The 23,531-nt window shown below is 50.5% G+C and overlaps 1 protein-coding gene across 1 annotated transcript in view; it reads left to right on the top strand.

Moving 5' to 3' along the window:
* Positions 1–23,531, top strand: part of ADGRD1 (adhesion G protein-coupled receptor D1) — a 224,765-nt gene that overhangs the window by 145,955 nt on the left and 55,279 nt on the right. The window contains 2 exon segments of the mRNA XM_033220087.1: positions 12,905–12,978; positions 21,035–21,158. Of these exon segments, the coding sequence (XP_033075978.1) occupies positions 12,905–12,978; positions 21,035–21,158 (198 nt within the window).

The raw sequence follows: 23,531 nt of genomic DNA, 5'->3' as shown, positions 1-23,531 counted from the left end.
TTCTGTGTCTACAAAAATTCTTGCTGGGATGAATAGGAATTACATTAAGACTGTATATTAATTTGGGGAGAACTTATATCTTTGTTGTGTTGAGTGTTCCAATCCATTAACATGGCATATCTCTCCATTTATTTAAAATCTTCTTTGGTTTTCTTCATCCATATTTTGTAGTTTTTGGCATACAGGTCCTATGCATGTTTTGTTAAATTTACACCTAAATATACATTTTTTGAGTAACTATGAACTCACTTAATTGTAGGAGTTTCTTTCTAGATTCCTTGAAATTATTGACATAAATGCTCATACCATCTGCAAATAGGGACAGTTTTACTTCTTCCTTTTGATCTGTGTGCTTTTTCTTCCTTGCTGTGCTGGCTGGAATCCTCAGTACTATTTGAACAACAGTAATGAGATAAGACATCTTTGCTTATTCCCTATATTAGGAAGAAACCATTCTGTCTTCAACTGATCAGTTAGCTCTAGGATTTTTATAGGTGTTCTTTATTCGACTGAAGAAGTTTCCCTTTATTCTCAGTTTTTCGAGAGTTCTAATCATGAGTAGGTATTGGATTTTGTTGCTTTTTTAGTATCAATTGATGTGATTGTGTGATTTTTCTTCTTTAGTCTGATAATATGGTGAATTACACTAACTAATTTTCAAATATTGAGCCAGCCTTGTATTCTACAGCATTTCAGTTGAAGACTGGGACTATATTTATATAGTACATTTTCTTTCTAAATCTCCGTCCTGTGTATTAGGAGAATACGATCATCTTATGCTTCATGGGGCATGTGAATGTATGGGCACATAATTTATGAAACACTATAAGGAAAAGTGTTGGCACTTGGTCTCTTTAAGGAGCACATTTTCTAAATGGAGGAAATGACTCAATTGAGGATCCCATGTCTTCTATAGAAAAGACCCTTTTGCTACTCAAGTGAGTTTATCTCAATTCAGACAAACCTTAATGTTTTTTCCCACTCTCATATGTTGTTTTAGAAAGCAAAGGGAAAGGAGAGTTTTATTTGGGAACCAGTGAATCCTCAAGTGCTGAGATGGTCCTTTTGGGTACACTGGTCTGGGTGAGCTTTCCTGCATAGATGCATATATGTGTAAATTAATTTCATCAAAATGCCCAGCTCTTGGGTTAGTGGTCCCGACCTACTGAGCAGGATGAGCAGCGCTAGGCAGGCTGTTATCTCAGCCCTCATTCATCCCTCAGATTCTCCCTCTCCTCTCTCTTTGTATGCATTTACTACCTTCTACTCCCTTTCCCACTCTCAGAAGTCCTTTTCGAATAAATCTTTCCTTGGCTCTTGTAGAAGCATGTGGCCATCCCATTCCCCACACTGATGCCATAAGTATCTGCTCTGCAAATCTTAAATGGTGCTGGGGTTCAGGGTTGACTTTTTTCTGCACCAGGTGAGTGGCTCAGTAGAGGTGAGAGAAGACGGAGTGACAGGGTAGCTTGGGAAGTGATTGACCAGAGTGAAGACACACCTGTTGGTGTTGCTCGTGCTGGGTTTGATTTCTGAACGAGAGTGAACCTTGTCTGAAAAGCAAACCATCATGAGAAGGCTCAGGCATGGACTCTCGGCTCTGTCTGCTGGAGCCACTGGCCAAGGCTGGGGTGCGGTGCCAGAACCCAGCTCCCTCCGGAGACAGAACTGGAGTCACTCCTGTCCTGTGAGAGGAGGCATCAGATACAGGCCCTTGCCTGTCACTGTCTGTGATTCCTGACGCGGATCTGTCCTGGGTTGGGCAGCTTCCCTTGTACAGATCTCAGTTGAGAGGCACCCAGGCTCTGGGTCCCTTTTGAGACCAGGCTGGAGTCTGTGATGGGAGAGAGGGGGTCAGAGTGCCTGGAAGGCCCCTGCCAGAGGCCAGGTGTGTTTAAAGATGTAGTTCCGGCCGGGCGCGGTGGCTCAAGCCTGTAATCCCAGCACTTTGGGAGGCCGAGACGGGTGGATCACGAGGTCAGGAGATCGAGACCATCCTGGCTAACACGGTGAAACCCCGTCTCTAATAAAAATACAAAAAAAAACTAGCCGGGCGAGGTGGCGGGCGCCTGTAGTCCCAGCTACTCGGGAGGCTGAGGCAGGAGAATGGCGTAAACCCGGGAGGCAGAGCTTGCAGTGAGCTGAGATCCGGCCACTGCACTCCAGTCTGGGTGACAGAGCGAGACTCCGCCTCAAAAAAAAAAAAAAAAAAAAAAGATGTAGTTCCTTGGCTGTTAGTGTGTGTGAGGGAGAGGGGGCATTTTTATCAGTAGATGAGGGAGAGGTTTGCCTCTGTCTTCCCCAAATAAGGTAGGATAAAAGTTGTTGTGACTTGATTACCACAGACTCTGAATTTCTGTTCCTGGCTGGAAGTCTCCCAGGTTAGGGCTCTCTAGGGCGGAGGAAGAGACCTGGCTCAGCCCCGGTCTTTGGGCCTCTCAGGAATGTTGGGGACCTTTTGAGCTGCCCAGTCCCTGGGGAGTTTCTGGGGACACCTGATGTCTCTGTGGTGAACTCTGGCAGGGGTGAGGCTGAGGTTAAACCTTAGAGCTCCAGGGCCAGGCCAGGGGCCTTTAGTCCATTTGAGCCAAACCGGAAGCAAATTTGTGGGGCAACTCCAGACTCATGAACAGGCAGTAAAGAAATAAAACCCTGGGTCCAGCAGTCATAGGATTGTGGCTCACCACAAGATTTGAATTTTTTTTTAAACCCAAGAATCCTGGCTGCTCATCCCCTGCTATGGGGAGGGGCAGAGGATGTCATCGCACGTCTGCAAGCACCGCAGGCTTTGGTTCCCTAGGGTTTCCCGCCGAAGCGTCTGCACCTGCTGCTCACTCCGAGGGGTGACTCCATCAGGATGTTTAGGGCTCGGGTGGCCTGTCAGCACCTTCCAGGCTGTGGGCCGGTGGCCCTGTTGGTTCACTCCTAACAGGGACGCCTGGCTGGGCCATTGTCCTCACTCCCCTGTACCCTCCCTCCTGCAGGCCGCCTTGCATGGGTTCATCCCACCGGAGTTCACGGAGTGCCCCTGTGTGCCTGCACCCGTTCAGGCTGTAAGGGAGAGGACAGACCCAGAGAGACCGAATCCTGCCCTGTGCTGGGGACCTGGGGAGGTGACAGGCAGACAGACAGGCAGTGACAGGTACACGCAAGATCAGATCCCAGGGAGCAGCAGGTGGGAAGCCTGCGGGCAGGAGCCTGTGAGAGGCTGCCCTGAGGAGTGGCCACGTGGATGGGGGATCGTGGGGGCATCTGGGCAGAGGCATCACCCACCTTGGCGGGGGCACACCTTCGTGTCTGAGGAGTGGCCAGGAGGCCAAGGGACTGGAGGAGGCAGGTCAGAGGCCACGGGCAGATCTTCCCAGGCCTGGGCGCAACTTTGAGGGCCTTGGCTTTCCCCTGAGTAAGGTGGATGCCCCCGGAGGGTCTGAGCAGAGGGAAGAAGCGATGGACTTGGGCTTTCACAAACCCTGTACAGGGCGGGGTGAGCAGGTAGACAGGCCGTCGCCCGGAGCCCTGCTCAGGATAGGAGTGGAGGATGTTAGCTTCAGGTCTGCTATCAGGGCTTGCTGACAGGGTCAAGGATTTGGGGGCTCAAAAAACTGAAGGACAGAGTGGCCGCTGACTGACAAGGGCATGACTCTGGGACATTCCAGGGCTGGGAGTGAGGTCAGGAGGGAGGTTTGGACGTGCTCCATTTGGGAGGCCTGTGGACGCCCAGGTGGGGAAGTTGCATTGGTGGTGGTGGAGCTGGAGCTGGAATGGAGGACGGAGATGCAGATTTTGCAGTTTTCTAGCTGGGCACGTTGCCACCCTGAGCAAAGCTACTTCTGTTAGTGGGAAAGAACCGGAGAAGGAATACTGGTCAGGCATCATCAAGGTCAGCCCAGGCCCTGGAGGAGGTGTGCCTGGCTCTGTCAGACCTCTCTGGGCCTCCTCCAGACCTGGCTTCTGAGCAGGGGCCGCCCTCCACCTCCTATATGTCTGATCGCTGCGCACCTAATCCTTCTGGAGGGAGATTTCAGAGAAGTCCCACCAAGCCCTAAAGACCTCAGCCACTTTGCTGAGGCCACCAGATCGGTCACCATGGGGACCTGGGGCTGGTTCCAGAGCCCCATGGAAACTTGGAACCCTGGATGGGCAGAGGTCTGGGGCCGAGTGGGGCTGAGTGACTGCACACCGCAGCCTACTCTGTACTGGAAAACCGTGTTGCTGGGTTTGATGATGCTTGTGTCTCATGCGTGGGGCTTGAACGGTCAACTCCGGGCATTTGGGTTTTTTTCTCTGCCTCTGGCCCAACATTAGACAGACCAGAATCTCAGATATTCTACTAGGAATGAAAGAATGTTTATCTTACCCACCAGACAGAGGGGTGGGGAGGGAAGGCGTGGAGTGGGATGAGCTTGGCCACTCTAGGCCTTAGTACCATGATGACTTTTCCAATGTGAGGAGGGTCCAGGTGGCTGAGGCTGTTTGACTACGCACTAATTTTGACAAGATTCCACATAGAGGCCTCTTTGAACCCCAGACTGTTCTCATATAAAAAGCCACAGCATATCTGCTTCTCCTGAAAGTTGAAAGACACTCGGGCATTAGCAATGCTTTCCTCTTGTTTCTGTAAGTCATCCAAAATTCTTCTTGGATAGAGGCCAGCTACAACCAAATAAATAAAAGGATAATGAATGGCTTGGATCTTTTGATGGAAACCATTTGGCCAACTTCATGACAAGCAGAAGAAAGGGAAGAAAAAAAAGAAAACCTTTACATTTTAGCTGGGATTTCAAGCAGCCATGGCCCAGGAGCTAAATTGAAAAGCTGTAGCACTTTTATAGACGCCTCTAGGTATTGCTTTTCTGAACTGACTGCAGCGCTGAGGTTAGGGAAGAGCGCCTTTCAGCAGGTAAACGTGTGCATTCCGAGCACAGCAGCTGTATAGATTTTCTGTTCTGCCTCTTTTTTTACTCCTGAAAAATGCCATTAGATGGAATTTGGATGCTCTGGGGCCATGGCCTTCCATGTTCTGGGAGGCACGTGGATTCCTGTGGATCGTCCCCCCCACCCCAAGGCTCCTGGAGCCGACAGAGCTGGGGAACCCAGCAGGCCCATCCTCCATCTCTGACGTCACAGGCATCTGAGGGCAGGACCATGCACTACAAGTCCATGATGTACCAGGCTGGGGGAACCAGCGGCCATTCTGGGAAAATTCCATCCCCAGGGCATGAAGAGACAGATAAAGATCAGGTGTAACTCACCTGTGCTGAGTGACATGGTGGGTCAGGGTGGGGCTCTGGAACCAGGAGGTCTTGACCTGAGTCCTGAATTGGCCCCTTCCCAGCTCCGTCACTTGCCGTGAGTCCTCCAACCACCATGTGGCTTCAAGGCTTCAATTGTAAAGTGGGGCAAGAGTGTGCGCAGCTGGCAAGGGCTGAGCATTGCGTGACTTCACTCATGTAAAACAGCAGGACCAGGCGAGGGCAGGTGCTTGGAAAAGGTTAACTATTGCCATCATTAGGAACCAGCAAGGGGCTCACACACATGATCTCAGTGGAGGCTTCTAGCAGCCTGTGAGGGGGTGCTAGAGATGTCTGGATGTCAGCAACAGATGCTGACTCCGGTTCTCCTGAGCAGAAAGGTGGTTTATTGGAAGGATAAGGGGAACACGATGTATCAGAGTGAAGTCATGAAAACAAGACAAAATCCAAGGTCTTAGAAAATATCTTATATCACATTATTATATTATTTTTGTATTCGACACAAAAAGACCAAAAATAAGCCCTAATGAGACAACTGTATAAAAACGTTTTGAGTAGCCTAATGAGTGAAAATTGTTTAAAACGTGTTAATTATTATTGCATGTATGAAAGAATAAAGGTTGCCTTGTTGCAATAGAAATGCCCAAGTCCTTTGCTTTCCAATAACATGAGCCTAAGACAATTCAGTGTCACTCATCCCTGACGATCCAATGTGGACATTTCTATTCCCACAGAGATGAAGCCACAAGCAAAGGCCTGTTCGTGTGCAGGTCTGTTCTGAGCATGAACATCTTGTCCCAGAGAGAAAATGCGCCCTCTGGAAAGAGCCTCCCTGGGCACCCCCTGCGTCCTTGGAGCCCTTTTGGGCCACATCTCTGCTTAGCGTTGGGGGACCTGTCACACCCGAGTGGGGTGACCACAAGCTCGCGACCTGTAGGAGGCGAGACTCCAGCATTCTAGGGGGTGACCGCAAAACCAGGCCCACAGCAGAGACCGCCTCCTTCCAGAGCCTTCTGTGGCTGGGCAGGGGTCTCCAGGCAGCTCCGCAGCCCCCGCGAATACCCCCTGGTGCTGAGTCCGCTTATACAGACAGAGATGAAGGCCAGCGACGCCGTTTTTCTTTTCTGAAATGGGAGGGTCGTGTGTCCGCAGCTCAGGAGGAAGAGGGGCGCAGGCTTTGCCGGTGGGTAGGAGTTTGGTTTGGACTCGGAGGCTGGGAGCCCCGGGGGCTTCTGCAGGGAGAGGCGGTCTGAGCCACGCTTTAGAAATTGACCTGCTGCTCAGGGGGACTCGGTGCAGGAGACAGGGGTGGAAGCTGCTGCATCATCCAGATGAGAGGAGGGCCAGGTGCGCAGTGAGCCCAGGCGGGAGGAACGCTGGTTGCCAGGGAGACGAGGCCGTGTCCGTCATCGCAAGACTCCACCCACAGCACTATCCTGGGCGGAACCTTCCTGCCCCCACCCACAGCCTTAGCTGATTGGCTTTTGGAGCACATGTGACTTCAGGCCATGTCCTTATAGGTTGGCTGGCCTCTCGTGCGCTGCCTGTGTGGCCATGGAGTGTCTGAAGGGGACGTCCTGGAGAGTCAGGGGTGAGTCTGCCATCCAGGATGGTGGAGAAAAGTCCTGGGGTCAGAGTGGGCCTGAGAAGGGTCTGTGGGCTTCACCATCAGGGAAATGTAAGATAGGCTGGAGCCACTTGATAGAGGGTGGGGCTATGTACAAGGAGATGGGGCTAAGTGAAAGGAGGTGGAGCCATGTGCAAGGAAGGTGGGGCTAAGTGAGTGGGGCGAGGCCACTGGGATAAGAGGGGCCATGTGAGTGGGAAGGGGTCCTGTGAGGGGGGTGGAGTTAAGGGGGCGGGGTCTCCGTGGTTAATTCTCCAGTTTGTCTCTGGAGCTTCTTCCTCCTGGCTCCCAGGACGCTCAGGACCTCTTTCCCAAGGATAGAACCTCTCCACACGCACCTTGGCCACAGTGCAGGTGACCCCAGTGCTGCTGAGTCATAGAGGGCAACTTGTGCATGCACTGGCGGGTCCTGCGTGTCCAGGAGGCCTCAGGAAGGAGAGGGTGGAGTCCCGGATGCCGGGTTCAAGGCTCACCGGGGATGCGGGCATCAGGGTGCTCCCTCCCCAGCCTTTGGCTGACAACACTGAACTCAGTCGCCTCACCCAGCTTCTGGTGACTTCTGGTCCACACTCTACCCTCCTCTGTGGGCTCCGTCTCTGCAGGGTTCTCGGAGACATCGCAGCTGCTAAATTGCAAATGCAGAACCTGGGCTGTGGGTCCCGGCCTGGCTTCGTGTGCCGAGCTTCCCACTGAGCGCCACATGACTGGGTGCTACCTGGGGCGAGGGGGTGATGCGAAAACACTTTCTGTTCAGTTTCGAAGCAAGCTGCCCTAACTCCAGATCCCCACGCAGTTTTGGAGTTCTTTCTTTTCTTTGTGTTTTGAAACAGCCACGCAGTTTCCTCTCTGTGTGCCTCTCCGGCTTGCAGGCTGGCACCAGCGCATAAACCAAGCGTGAGAATCAGGTGTCTGCGGGCTCCTTTCTTCTCAAACGGGACTCCTGAGGTTTCCCAGAGGAGACAGGGACTTGGGGACCTCGGAAGGAGGGACAGAGTTTAGAGTTCAGTTCACACTGGAGGGCGGGTCTGTTACCAGACCAGCGTCCCACATTGGCGATGAACAGACAGGAAACTGAAGCTTCTTGGTCTTTGGCAAAAATGTCCTGCCTGGGATCTTCTGAAGTAGGCGGCATCGGTAGGTCTCTCTGACCCTGGTGCGTCTCAGGTGGCCATGGGCTGTGCTTGTCTGCACAAGGCTGCGCCTCTGCCCGTGTCTCTTGGCTGTCCTCAGTTGCCTTTGAAGAGGGAAGCAGTAGGTTGTGAGGTTGGGGAGGCTGCTCTCTAGGATTGAGGTCTGGCCCCATGATCTCAAAATAAGACACGCATATGTCAGCACCATGTGTGTGGGGGGTGGTGCCTGCATTCTGTGGTCAGGACTTGTTCCATTGAAAGGACAGACCCCTTCAAGCTGCCTTAACTCCAAAGAGGTCTCTGCAGGCTCTTGGGCCTGGGAGGCCTGGAGACGGAAGACTCGGGGGTACCATGTTCCAGGGTCTCTGCTGTTGTCCTCAGATGGCTTGATCACATGTTGGAAGAAGGGTGCCTCTGGTTTCTGAAGGAGCCTGGGCTGAATGGGATGTCCTAAGGGTCTGAGCGCAGCATCTGTGGGTGTCCTTGGTGCCCCAAGGCACGGCTCACCTCTGCCCAGGAGCCAGCACTGGGGAGAGTGACTTAACCAGACAGATCCACATGCAGATGGCACTAGTAGGGGGAAGGCAGAATAGTAAATCCCCACCATGAGCCCCTGCTCCACTGGGCCATCTGTCCCATGGTCTCACCTGGCCTCACCTTTCCCTCCCAGCACTGGGGTGGCCCAGCTCATCAACCTGTCCTGAAATGCCTGGATCAGGGTCCTGCCCACCTCCCACCTTTTTCTTCCTGTGCTGGAACCAGGCTCTGAAAATCCTCTCTTAGCCTCTATCAGGCTGTGGATGCCTCAACCATGCTGGATTGTCTTATGACTCTTTGAAAGCAAGAAACATCAGAAAGCACCAAGAGATAGAGGCTGGTTCAAGGTTTTTCCTTGTCATATCTCTCCCATTACTTCTGTTATCCTTGATTTCCCAAAAGGTGGGACATTTCAAGCACTCAGAGCCCTGAACCCTGATTAGTTGTGAGATGGGCTGGAGGGAGGGTGGCATAGAGGGCTGCCCCATGCTTTCCGCTGAGCTCCACCTACGTCTGACCCACTGCTCTGGGGTCAGTATTTCGGCTCCTTATATTGCTTTACTTACCATCAGATTTAAGGACCACAGTGCCATTTCTCTTTTGCTTGGGACAATGATGGACAAATAGCTCCCCAACTTATTTACAGGTAAAACTGTGCACCTAGTCCATTTTCTGTTGTTATAACAGAATATCTGAGACTGTGTAATTTATAAAGGAAAGAAGTTTATTTTGGCTCACAGTTCTGGAGGCTGGGAAGTCCAAGTTCGGGCAGCCGTGTCTGGTGAGCACCTTGTGCTGCTTCATCTCTTGATGGAAAAGGGAAAGGGGAAGCCAGCGTGAGTGAAAGAGACTGCAAGAGTGAGTCCAGCTTGCTTTTTGCATCAATCTAATCTCATGAGAACAAATTCACTCCTGCAACAACTAACTTGCTCCAATAACAGTGACATTAATCCATTCCCAAGGGCTCAGCCCGCATGACCTAGCTGCCACCTAAAGACCCCATCTGCCAACACTGTTGCATTGGGAATTAAGGTTCCAACACATGAGCTTTTGGAGGACACAGTCAAACCATAGCAATACTTACATAAAAGCCAGCACATTTCTGAACAAGGGGCATTAACAGCCTATCATGAGAATCAAATTTTTCTCTTCTCTCTGCTTGCATCTCCTAGAAGGAGACACTTTGGTGTACCTTGCTTGTGAACAGTAGGCAATAAACAAGCAGTTGATTAATCCCATTTGCTTCTCCCCAACTGGAAAGATCATGATGGTTGTTGGAGGGAGTCTCAGATCCTGTGGGAGATATTCCTGAGGGCTCACAGAGCACTCTCCATTAGACATACCCCAGTGAAGTGTGTCTAGTGGGAAATTAGGTTACTTGCAGTGGAGCCGGCCCTGTGAGGAGGCCTGCACTTCTGTCCAGCAGAGCTCAGCAGCCGCTGGCTTGAGGTTTCAGGAGGATGCTCAGGTGAATGCGGCTGTCCCCCAACACTATTGAAGACTCCACAGGGAGGGAGCGCCTCATTCCCATTCCCCAGCCACCTGGTGATGAACTGAACTGGCTTCTGTGCCTCGCCCAGGCCTCAGGGAGGCTAGTGGGCTGTGGGCACCTCCCACATTTCTGCATGAGATGCAGCCTGTACGCAGATGACTCACGTTCTGGCAGCACCACACTCCCATGTCAAAAACACACCCACCCCACGTCACACCCCTCGGAGCCCTGGAGGCCCCTTTTCTGGAGACTTGCTGAGAGCGTTTGTTCCTGGTCAGTGCGGAACTCCACACACAGGAATGAAGAGTCCATTTGCTTTTCTCATCCCAGGAGTGGAGGCTGTGATGGAACCTCTGACGATGGAGGGAGGGAGTTTCCCCATTTCAGGGTGTGATCTTGGCTGCAGATCCAAGAGAAAGCTAGCTGCCTTCCCAGCCTCCGACCACACACATGCTTGGCTTGTGGTGGTGGCGGCCGTTTTCTACATTTCCTTTGAAGAGTGATGTAGATTTGAAGTCAGAGCGCCAGGACTTCTAGAGGCCACTGCGGCCTCTGCTCCCTCGGGGGCTGTGCTTCCACACCCGGGGCAGTGGGGGGCTGGCGCTGGGTGAGGAGGTGATGGGAAGAGGCGCGTGGCCTCCCTCCTGAGGAGTCCTTGCCTCGAGTTGATGTGTATGGGTCTGGTTGCTTTCCTCCCCAGGTCACCAGCTTATTTTTTAAATTTCCTTTGAATTACTCAAGTCACACACAAATACGCCTCCTTGTTAAAAAATTACATATAATGCTATCTGCTGGAGGCTTTGGCTCTGGTGTAGCCTGGGGCCAAGGAAGCCTCATTACACCCCTCTGAGAACCAGGCTATGGCCACCCGGTTTTTGTTTGTCTTTTCTATTATGTGGGGTTGGTGCTGCAGTTGCCCTGCTGATGCCCCTCTGTGGTCCAGGTGGCTGCAGGACACAGGGCCGTCTGTTGTCTGTGCGAGTTCACCGCGGGCTGTGGCTTTGGGAAGACAGAGGAGAAGATGTCTTTTCCAGGCAGTTTTAAGAGACCCTGTGATGATTAAAATAACCCTAAGATATGGGGCGGCGGGGGTGGGGGGCAAAACAAAAAGAGTAAACATCCCGTTTTGCCAAAACATTAGGAAGAGACAGCGCTAGGATAATTGGGTTGAGGCTGGAGGAGCTGCCAGACAGATGCTGCAGTGAGAGCCCTGTGAGCGCTCTGATTCTGCAGTGGGGTCCGAGGTGCCTGTCAGGGGCACCAGAGCTGCCGCTTCCTGGGAAAGGAGGGGCTTTTGGTAGAGGCCAGGATGGCGCTCCTGAAGGGGGCTGCCCTCCTGCTCTGTCCTGCACAAGTCAGTGCCTTCCTGAGAGCTGGTCACCCTGAAATGGGGGAAGGTTCTCACTGGAGCAATGATGGCTCAGGAATGGGTCACAGAACAGAGCAAGCATCGGGCAAATAAGAGATGCTTGACTTGACTGACTGGGAATCCATCAGACACCATTTATCCCGGAGCCATGCCGCCTCTGAGCAGCCCTGGGTCCTGGTGGAGTTGCTGGTCTCCTGTGCCTCCACCTATGGCTCCTGAAGGAGTCTGTGCCTTTCGTTTAGGGTAGAGCCATAGCTGCAGAGTCCTCTGAGCTGGCACCCAGGAGCAGCCCAGGAGAGAACGCCAGTCTCCAGAACAAGGTGCTCTCATGGACCTGTTCACTGATTCTTTTGTTCATTCATTGAACAGATATTTAGTAAGCACCTGCTGTATGCCAGATGCCCTCTAGGTCCTGGGGTTGCAGCCGTGAATGAGACAGAAGCTCTGTCCTTTCTGTAGCTGACATTGCAGAGGGGAAGGTAGCAAACACACGCAGTGGACAGTGGATATGTAACGTGCCACATGGTGATCAGGACAATGAAAACATCAGTGAGTGGAATGGAGCTAGAGCAGGCAGGGGGCGGTGCTGTTCAGAACAGGTAGGGAAGGGAAGATCTCTCTGAGGAGCTCCTTCATGCAGAGGCCTGGCTCGGAGTGGAGAGGAGCCTGTGGCTGCCTGGCGGGGAGTGGAGAGGGAGCCTGTGGCTGCCTGGCGGGGAGTGGAGAGGGAGCCTGTGGCTGCCTGGCGGGGAGTGGGGAGGGAGCCTGTGGCTGCCTGGCGGGGAGTGGGGAGGGAGCCTGTGCTGCCTGGCGGGGAGTGGGGAGGGAGCCTGTGGCTGCCTGGCGCGGAGTGGGGAGGGAGCCTGTGGCTGCCTGGCGCGGAGTGGGGAGGGAGCCTGTGGCTGCCTGGCGGGGAGTGGGGAGGGAGCCTGTGGCTGCCTGGCGGGGAGTGGGGAGGGAGCCTGTGGCTGCCTGGCGGGGAGTGGGGAGGGAGCCTGTGGCTGCCTGGCGGGGAGTGGGGAGGGAGCCTGTGGCTGCCTGGCGGGGAGTGGGGAGGGAGCCTGTGGCTGCCTGGCGGGGAGTGGGGAGGGAGCCTGTGGCTGCCTGGCGGGGAGTGGGGAGGGAGCCTGTGGCTGCCTGGCGGGGAGTGGGGAGGGAGCCTGTGGCTGCCTGGCGCGGAGTAGGGAGGGAGCCTGTGGCTACCTGGCGGGGAGCATCCTATGGGGAGGCATGTCCTAGGGGGAGGAGTGTCCCAGAGGGAGGATCCGGCACCTGCCAGGGTACTCAGGTGGGTTGGAGAGAGGAGAGCAGTGGGCAGCATGACCTGGGCCGGGTGACGTGGGACCACACCCACAATGGATGGAGATGGACATCGGTGGCTGTGCCTGTCCCTGCCCAAGGTCGCCCAGCTGTGAGAGTCTCGCTCTCATGTCAGTGCTGAGAACCAGGGGCCTCTTCAGCAGCGTCATGCATGATGTTTGTTTTCTTTCATTTCAGACACGTAAGCAGCACAGTGAGGCCACCAACAGCAGCAACCGAGTCTTCGTGTACTGCGCCTTCCTGGACTTCAGGTACCCTCTGCACAGGGGAGAGTAGGTGGGCACGAGGTATCCAAGCCCAGGCCCGCCCCATGCCAGCCCAGGGGAGGATCTGGGTCACCCATTTTCGCAGCTGACATGGTTGCGTCACACGAAAATTCTGGAAATGCTGCAGACATGGGCAGGGCCTGGCAGCAGTGCTGGGTCGAGGCCTCCCCTCAAGACCATGTGAGGAGGGGCCTGCTGTTGCATGATGTATCTGGACAAAGCCTCTGAATGCCCAGGGTGACTTTCAAGCCAGTGCAGCAGATGCTTGGGGGAGCCGGAGGATGCTGTCCATTGGGGCAGGCCCTACTGCCCTGGCTGTCCCCCTCAGGGGGTCTTGGAACAGCTGAGGAAGGGGGTTGGGAGAGTGGCTTCTGACTGGCCACGTTAGCATTTTCCTGTTTGAAACCTTGCCGGCTCCACTGGAGCATGCTGACCATCAGGCCTGCCTAAAACTCTGAGGCTTCAGTCTGTGCCACTTGGGCCCCGACTGGGATGTCCTCCCCAGCATCTCCCATGTCCACTTGTCACACCTGTTTCATGCAGTCTCTTCCTGCCCTCCTAGCCGCCCCCTGCCCCAGCTCGCCTCCACAGCTCACCTGCCCGATGTCTGGGGGATCTCCCACCATCACTCTGATCACAATTCTCCTCCAGACGTGAGCCCACTGTGAGTGGCTCCCACAGTCAGAGCGGTGTCGAAAACTCAGCTCCCCGCAGGGCCAGGGAGCGGATCCTCAGCTGCGGCTCAGCTTTGGTCCCTGGGGCTTGTTCCATGTGGGATGCAGGTCGCAGGTCCTGTGTTGTCAGGTCATGAGTTTTCATGGCTGGAGTTTGTTTTCATTTTTGTTTTTTTGAGGCACGGTCTTCACTCTGTCACTCAGGCTGGAATGCAGTGGTGTGATCTTAGCTCACTGTAGTCTCAAACTCCTGGACTCCTTTGGGCCTCAGCCTCTCAAAGTGCTGGGACTACAGGTGTGAGCCACTGTGACTGGCTGTGGCTGGAATTTTTTTTTTTTTCTTTCTTGGAGACGGAGTCTCGCTCTGTCGCCCAGGCTGGAGTGCGGTGGCGCGATCTCAGCTCACTGCAAGCTCCACCTCCCAGGTTCATGCCATTCTCCTGCCTCAGCCTCTGTAGCTGGGACTACAGGTACCCGCCACCACGCCCGGCTAATTTTTTTTGTATTTTTAGTAGAGACGGGGTTTCACCGTGTTAGCCAGGACGGTCTGGATCTCCTGACCTCATGATCCGCCCGCCTCGGCCTCCCAAAGTGCTGGGATTACAGGCGTGAGCCAGCGTGCCTGGCCTGTGGCTGGATTATTCTATGAACTTTCCCAATGTTTTAAACACTGCACAGGCGGCTGGAACACATCTGGGACATCCAGTTCACACCCTGCCTAGTGGCCCATCACCCTACATGTTGTCAGCCTCTCCAACACCTGGGCATCTTCCTGTGCCTGGACTCACTTCCCCAGCTCCCTCCTCCTGCTGCTTCAGGGCAGGATCCACACAGGCTGTGCCACCGCTGCTGGTACGGCCCCGTCAGAGAAAGCTTCTCTGCTCCCTGCACCCAGAGGGCCAGGAGATTACAGGATGCTGAACTGAGGGTGCAGCAGTGGGTTGGCATAATCCCCCTTTATCTCTGTTCTGTGAACAGTGAGGAAAATACAGCCCAAATCCTGTCACCTCCAGCAAACACTGCTTACATTTTTGTACCCTGGGATGCCTCGCTCTGGCTATGGCTGTCGGCATCTGGCTATGACTGTTGGCGTCATGCCTCTGCAGTGTGGATGGATTTAATTTGCTTCCTTCAGCTTTCATTGAGTTTAATTTGCTCTTCATTTTAAAAGTTCTTAAAGTGTAGGTTTAGGTTATTGCTATGAAGTTTTATTATTTTCTAATATAAACATTTAATGCTATATTTTTTTCTGTAATTTCAATGATTTTGCCCTGGTCAGGCTTAGCAGGTCTTTTTCCTTTATTTGTAAATTGTGAAAATTTGGAAGCATGTGCTCCTAGAAATAGTTATCCCAATTTTGGGGCACTGTTTGGAGACAAAAATTATGACTAGAAAACGGGATGGGGTTTGGTGAGAACTAAATTGGCGTGTTGGTTTTTATTTTTGAAGGAATTTTAAGAACAGAGAAAAGTAAGGAGAATAATATAACAAATGCAGGTACCCATTGCCCCAAATTTATAGTTATTAGCATGTTTATATTTTTGTATTTTTAAGAATGAAACAACTAAAACATCGCAGATGATGTTAACAAACCCTCCACCTCCTTCTGTTCGTTTTCCTCAATTCTCAGAGGCAGCCAGCATCATGAATATAGTCTCTGTATCCTTCCTGTCCATTGTGTAATTATTACTTATTATTATATAATTGATATTCAGAAAAATTCACACTTGTAGATGACTGTACAGTTCTGTGAGTTTTGACAAATGAATGCAGTTGTGCACCCACTGTCATCAGGATGAGAACAACCCATCCCCCTCAGAGATGCCCCCATGTGTGTTTGCACTCATCCCTTCCTCTCACATCCAGGTCCTGCGAGCACTCATTTGTCTTCTGTTCCTATATAGTTTTGCTTCTGCCAGAGTGTGCATAAATGATATCATGGCATAGGCAGCCTTTTGGAGTCCAGTCTCTTTAATTTTGCGTAATGTGTTGAGGATCAACCACATGTGTATTGTTGCATGTATCAACACCTCATTTTCACATTTCACTGCTGAAGGGTATTCCATTACATGGATGTACCACAGTTTATTTATCTTCTCCCAAGTAGAGGAACATCTGGATTGTTTTCAGAGTGGGATCATTATGATGAAAGCTGCAAGTTTTACCAGCTTTGCTTTCCTGGGGTAAACCACACTTGGCCATGATGTGTTATCTTTTTGTATACTGCTAAATCTAATTGGCTACAGTAGTTGAGAATTTTTGTGTCTACGTGCATGTCTGATACTGGTCTGCAGTTTTCTTTTTTTTTTTGTAATGTCTTCGTTTTTATATCGAGGTAATGATACCTTCATAAAAGTTACATTTTGGAATGCACTTTGGAATAGTTTGTATAGAATTGATACCATTTCTTCCATTTTAGTAGAGTTCGCCATGAAGTCATCTGAGCCTTGTCTTCAATGTCGGCAGGTTTTCAACTACACATTCAGTTTCTTTTATGGATGCAGGACTATGTAGGTCGTCTACTTCTTTTTAAATACGTTTTAGCTATTTATGTTTTTTTGAGATATTCATCAATTTCATCAAAGTTGTTTAATTTATAGGCACAGAGTTTTTGTGGTATTCCCTTATTAGCCTTTTTCTTGCTTGAAGGGTCTGTGATGATGTTCCCATTTCACTTTTTATGTCTATAATCTGTGTCTTCTTTTTTCCGAGTCACTCTTACTATAGGTTTATTAGTTTTATTGATTTTTTCCAAAGATACAACTTTTGGCTTCATTGATCTTTCTCTCTTGTGTTGCTGTTGTCAATTTCATTGACTTATCCTCTTTGTCTTTACTTTATTTCCTTCAGTTTTCATTGAGTTTAATTTGCTCTTCATTTTAAAAGTTCTTAAAGTGTGGGTTTAGGTTATTGCTATGAAGTTTTATTATTTTCTAATATAAACATTTAATGCTGTATTTTTTCTGTAAGCACTGATTTAGCTGCATCCCACACATTTTGATATGTTGTTTTTATTTTGATTAAATTTAAAATATTTTCTAATTTTCCTTGTGACTTCCTCTTCAACCTGTGTGTTATTTTGAAGTGTGTAGTTTAGTTCCAAATAGTTGGGAATTTTCCAGAGAACTTTCTGCTGTTGATTTGTAAATAGTTTTTTTATGATCAGAAAATATTCTTTCTATAATTTTAGTTCTTTTAAATTTGTTAAAAGTTTTTATGAGACCCCATATATGTTCAGTCTTTGATGAACGTCCCATGTGCACTTGAAAAAAAGTGTATTCTTGGTGGAGTGTTCTATAAATGTCGATTACACCCAGCTGATTGATAGTTAGGATTATGTCTTCTATATTCTTACTACTTTTCTGTCAACTTGTTCTGTCAATTAAAGAGAGAAGAGTGTGAATTCTCCAATTTTAGTGGTAGATTTATCTATGTCTCCTTCTAGTTTTATGAATTTTTCTTTAATGAATTTTGAAGTTCTGTTATTAGGTGCATGTATGTTTAGGATTGTTATGTCTTCTTGGAAAATTAGCCCTTTTATCGTTACGTAATGTCCCTCTTTACCCTGGGAAATATGTGTTACTTTGAAGTTGACTTAGTCTAATTTGGATAAAACTACTCTGGCTTTGTTGATTAGTGGTTGAGTGCTGTATCTTTTCCCATAATTTAACTTTTATCTTATTTATATATTTATATTTAAAGTGGGTTTCTTTTAGACTCCGTATAGCTGGGTCTCGTCTTTTCTTTAATCCAGTCCTCAAATTTCTGTTTTTAATTGACATGTTTAGACAATTTACATTTCATGTAATCATTGTTGTGGTTGTATTAAAATCTGCCATTTTGCTAGATGTCTTCTAACTTTTCTATCTTTTTAAAATGTTATCTTTTTCTGACTTTATTTGGGTTGTTGGATATCTTTTATGATGCTATTTTATCTCTACTATAAATGATTTCTTTTTTTTTTTTTTTTTTTTGAGGCGGAGTCTCGCTCTGTCGCCCGGACTGGAGTGCAGTGGCCGGATCTCAGCTCACTGCAAGCTCCGCCTCCCGGGTTCACGCCATTCTCCTGCCTCAGCCTCCCGAGTAGCTGGGACTACAGGCGCCCACCACCTCACCCGGCTAGTTTTTTTTTTGTATTTTTAGTAGAGACGGGGTTTCACCGTGTTAGCCAGGATGGTCTCGATCTCCTGACCTCGTGATCCGCCTGTCTCGGCCTCCCAAAGTGCTGGGATTACAGGCTTGAGCCACCGAATGATTTCTAATTTATACATCCTTTTAACTTTTTGGTAGTGGTTACCTAAGCTTACAGTGTGTATATGTCTAATTCACTCATGCCTGCCTTCAAATGCTATGATATCATTCCAAATGTATTCTAAGACATTATAATAATAGGTTCACACTTCCTCCTGCCCATTCTGTGTGCTGTTGTTGTAGTACATTTCACCTTTACAGACACCATAAACACAATGCATTGCTAGTATTTTTGTCCCCTGGACATTGAGTTATCTTCTAGAGCAGTTATAGCAAATTGGACAATAATAATTGCCTATTTACCTTCACTTATTCCACTTCCAGCTATTCTATTTCTTTGTGTAGATTTTTGGGTAGTATCATATTCCTTTAACTCTTCTTTTAGTTCTTGTCCACTGGCAATAGATTCAGTTACCATTTGAGAAAGTATTCTCTTTTAGTCTTGAAAGATTTTCACTGGGCTTAGAATTCTGGGCCGCTTTTTTTCCTAGACTGATTTAAGAAATTATACAAGTAATGTATCAATATATTACTTTGTTCAAAAGTAAAACATTATAGAAAAGCAAGTGTTCCCTTTGATCTTTACCTCTTATCCTGATCTCCACCCCTTTCCCCAGTAATAACTACTGTGGGAGGGTTTGTTGGGTGTTTTTTCAATAATTTATGTATAATTTATATTTATAATCATAGGAAATAGATGGTGCTGCTTAATTCAGTGTTTCTTCCATCACTCCTCCACCTTTTGTTTCTGTGTTTTGCCTGTATGGATGTACATGTCTTTTACCGTATTGATGTGTGTTACACTTTATGCATGACTGAGCAGTTCTGTTTGGATGCGAACTTCCTGGGTCCCAGGGCCGCACATATCTTTAATGCTATCTGATGCTGCTTCGTCTGGCTTCCATAGCAGATTTCTTTATGCACAAGCTGCAAGCCTGCCCCTTTGTTTTCGCTGACTCCCTGGGAAGTAGATCTTCCTTGATGCCACTTGAGGCTCTGCTCCTCTGGCTAACTCGGTCATCGTCACACCTTTGCAGCTCCATCTGAACAATTGTGACTTTCGTGTTGTTTAGCTTACCCTTTGTGTAAGCAGAAGGGGCAGCTCATACCCGTGGCCATGTTCACCTAATCCAGTGCCTGTTAATGTTTAGGCCCCCTTCAAATTGAAGTACGGTACTCATGCAGCCAATTGACAGACAAAGGTGCAATATATAACACAGCAGCTGGTGTTTGCTGACTCCCTCCAAGGTCCTGGGAAAATTAGATCAAAAGGGGTGGGGAGGTAGAAGAGGAGGACATGAACCCATCTTTAAGTCCCATCAATTCTGAAGTTATTAACGGGGTTTTGCTCCTCTTAGTTGGTACGTCTGAGTGGCTCTCGCTTTGTCCTCTGCTCTCTGCTAAATGCCTTCTCCCGCCCCTAGGAGAGCAGATCATTAATCCCGAAAATCACCACTGAGCTGCTGTCTGAGTCTCCATCCTCAAACTCAGAGCCACCCCTGGGTCATGTCTGAATGACCATCCCAGCCTCTCCCTTGGGCTCCACATCACCCAGGGCTAATGCACGTTACCATTGCCCAAGGCTGTTGGTGCGTGCTGGATCCAGAGACGTTGGCTGGAGAGGTACAAGCTGGAGTCTTCATCAGTCATGCCACTGGACAGCCACAGTTCTCATCTGCCACATCCATGCTGCCACCACAGTTGAAAGTGAATACAAAGCAAATACAAACTAGAGCCTTTTAATTTATTCACCTTTATAAATGCTTTCCCCCAAGTGCCATTGCCTTTGGCTGAAGCAAGGATTTGTCTTTACTGATAACTTGAGGTTCTAACTTCAGGGAAGAACCATTTAAATCTTTTTTTTTTTTTCTTTTGGAATTTGAAAATATAGAAGACAGGGTACAGTGGCTCACGCCTGTCATCCTAGTACTTTGGGAGGCTGAGGCAGGAAGGTGGTTTTAACCTAGGAGTCCGAGACCAGCCAGAGCAACATAGCAAGACTGTATCTCTACAAAAAACAAAGAACAATGTTAACTGGGCACGGTGGCATGCACCTGTAGTCCCAGCTACCTGGGAGGCTGAGGTGGGAGGATCGCATGAGAGCAGGAGGTCAAGACTGCAGTGAGCTATGATCGCACCACTGCACTCCAGCCTGGGAAACAGAGTGAGACCCTGTCTCAAGGCAAACAAACCAACAAAAAAGAAAATATAGAGAAATACAGAGAAGAAAATGATGGTCACCAATATTCACAGCAACAGGATTAACCACAGTTAACCGAGAGCACGTTTGCTTCCTGTTGTTTTTGTCTAGGTTTACACTTTACAAAGTCATGCAAGTAATATAGCCACACATTATTCACATAAAAAGTAAAACATTATAAAAAAGCAAGGGTCTCTACTTAGACTTTCCGTCTCATCCTGATCTCGCCACCCTGTCTCTGATGGTGACACCGTGGGGAGTTTGTGTGCGAGCGTTTTCTCCGCAGTCTCTGTGTCGGTCATAGCTGTGTCCATGGAAAGTGTGTGGTGCTGCTGGCCCCACGGGCCTCGCGTCGTGATTAGTCACTGTACATTGTGTTCTGGTGTTTTATCTTTATCAATACACATTGGTCAAGGATGTTCTTTTTAACTGATGCGAGATATTTTATCATATTTCTCTCTCCCACACCGCACTCACCCATTTTTCCCGATGGGCATTTAAATTACCATCACCCATGATTCAGTGACCAGTCTTGAATGTGGTCCCTGGCGCGTGCCGCTGCCCGTGCTGAAGGCGCAGGGCTGTGGGCTGTGTGCGTTTCATTTTGTGCTGGGCCTTGTCCAGGTGCTTTTCAGGGTGATTGTGCCGAAGCAGCTCTCCGTTCCCTATCCCAGAGGGAGGGCCTTGCTTCCTGTGGCCTGACCAGCAGCAGACGCTCTCCAGCTCTTGCTGGCCTGATGGCCAGAATCTCTCCTCCCAACCCCACCCCATGGTGTGGGTGTGCATTCCTGGAGTGGCAGGTGTGGGCACCGCTGTGAGTTCACAGGGCCGTGTGGTGTAGGGGGTGCTGCTTTCAGTCCCCTGCCTGCCAAGGGTGCGGTGCTACCTCCTCTGATCCTTTCTCCTGTGTCCTCAGCTCCGGAGAAGGGGTCTGGTCGAACCAGGGCTGTGCGCTCACGGGAGGAAACCTCACCTACTCCGTCTGCCGCTGCACTCACCTCACCAACTTTGCCATCCTCATGCAGGTGGTCCCGCTGGAGGTAAGAGCCAGGCCTCAGGGGTCCCGGGACCTGGAGGATGTGCCATGAGGCTGCAGGTGGGGGCGGGAGGCATGCTTTGCCCACCAGTGCCCATGGGCCCTGGGCACATTACTCCATGGGGCCTGTGTTTACAAACAGAATCCATTCTCTTGGCTTCTGCAGTCCAGGGCCCTGCATGTATTGGGTGCCAGCAAACATTCGAGGAGCCAGTGGTTGTATAAGCCGAGTCCAGTGTGGTGTGCTTCCCACAGCAACGCCCAGACTGCACCTGGGGGGGATCCGTCCCTCTGGCAGATTCTCATCGGGCGCCTACTGTGAGCTGGGTGCTGGGGGCTCTGCTGTAAACAAGAAGAACAACACAGTCCTGCTCTTGAGGAGTTTGGTTCTAGTGAGAAAGACGGATAATAAACAAACTAGCAGATAAATTAGTCACTTTGAATCAGTGTAGGAAGAAAGTGGAAGAGAATGGCCCAGTAGAAGGTGACAGCAGGGAATGGGGCTGTCTTCACGGAGCGGTGAGGTGTCTCCGGGACTTGCCGTCTGAATGACCAGAGGAAGCTGATGTCTTGGAGGCCTGCGGGGAGAATGTTCTAGGCCAGGAAACAGCAAGTGCACAGGGCAGGGGGCAGGAAGGGGCGTGGTGTGGCTGTAGATGGAGCACCCTGAGCTCCAAGGTCTGGGGAGGCAGGAGGCCAGGAGGAGCAGCCTTGGCTGCAGCATCCAGGCTTCAGGGAGGCGTGTGAATTTCATTCTAAATGCACAGGAAGCCTTTGGAGAGCCGCTCGGGAGCAGCTTGGTCTGAGCTACCCTGGGTTTGGGGCGGGGCAAGCAGACTCGAGTGTAGGTGGAAACCAGGAGTGGAAGGAGGTGTTGCTGCTGACACTGCACACCCACACTCTCCTCTGTGGACTGGGCTCGCCGAAGGGCTGGTTTGGACGGCGTAGATGTGGCTGCTCCGAGCCAGGCTGGGTTTGACAGATGTGTTGGGAACCGGTGATATGTTGGATGCTGGGCTGTAATCTGTTGCTGGCGTTGGGCATTTTGGGGGCTGAGAGAGGGCCAGGCTGGAGGGTAAGTCAGGCAGGGAAGCAGTGACGCCTCCAGCGTCTCCCGGACAGATTTGCCACGAGACTCATCTTGCGTGTGGGGCCCTGGTCTTTTAGAGCCTCATGTGCTCATCGTGGCCAGTCACTTCTGGAGGCTCATTCCCAGTCTAGGGCTCTTCAGGGTGGCTTCAGGAAGAGTCCGGATGTCTCTGATCACAGCAGCTCCCTGGGAGGGGGCGCCACGCTCAGGTGTTTCCCAGCAGGCACTTTGTCTCCAGGGTGTGAACACCCATCCCTGCCTGGGTCACTGCCTGCCTCTGTGGTCACGTTTATCAAGGCCGTGGACAGGCGGAATCTACCTGAACCCACCTGCGTCTGCAGTGTCTGCACTGGACCAGAGGGCAGTGCTGCCCCACGTGTCCTGTGTGGTTTCGTGTGGGTTTTTGGGGGGTTGAATGGGTTGGGCTTCCACCGTCCTGTTGACCAGGAGACAGAACTCTTCAAGGTATAACAGAGGCAGAATCCAGGTTCCGCCTTCTCCCTTCCTGGGAGGCTTTTCCTTTTCCAGAAAGAGGGCCTAGGAATGCAGCCTCCCAGGTGTTTGCTGTGGGAAGGACACGAGCTCACTGTGACACAGTCACGGGTCCAGTGCTCAGCCCAGGCAACCCTCACTCCCCAACAGAAACCACCAGCAAACCTGAGGCACAGGATTCTGTGTGCGGAGGCCGGGTGGACCGCAGTCACTCTTAGATCAATGAGGACAGGGCCTTGGTGTTTGGAAGTGACTTGTAATGCTGCTGGGGCAGATGGAGATAACCTCATCTTTAAATTCCGTGGAAACGAAATGGCAGATGCCCCTGAGCCGCAGCCCCTCACAGGGCGAAAGATGCACGTGACACTTGCGGCCGACGTGATCCCAGCCTCACTGGCCCACGGGCTACTGCTTACATGAGCGCGTATGAGCCCCACTCTGCAGAAGACCCTGGAGGGAAACAGCTATTCCTGTTTCCAAAGAGAAGGCCCTTTCTTTTCACAAAATGTATGATGGGCTTGATGTCACACCGTGAATCACTTTTGGAGACTCCAGAGAGATGTCCAAGCCATATTTTATTTTTATTAAATTAAATAAATTAATTTTTAGAGACAGGGTCTCACCCTGTTGCCCAGGCTGGAGTGCAGTAGTCTGATCATGGCTCACTACAGCCTAGAACTCCTGGGCTCAGGCTATCCTCCCACCTCAGCCACCCAAGTAGCTGGGACTATAGGCACATGCCACAACGCCTGGCTAAGTTTTAATTTTTTTGTAGAGCTGGGCTCTCACCATGTT

This window comes from Trachypithecus francoisi, unplaced genomic scaffold (genome assembly GCF_009764315.1).
Source record: "Trachypithecus francoisi isolate TF-2019V2 unplaced genomic scaffold, Tfra_2.0 Lachesis_group11, whole genome shotgun sequence".
In the NCBI taxonomy this organism is placed as follows: domain Eukaryota; kingdom Metazoa; phylum Chordata; class Mammalia; order Primates; family Cercopithecidae; genus Trachypithecus; species Trachypithecus francoisi.
The sequence above is the reverse complement of the archived record's forward strand: the minus strand, read 5'-3'. Positions and strand labels throughout refer to the sequence as shown.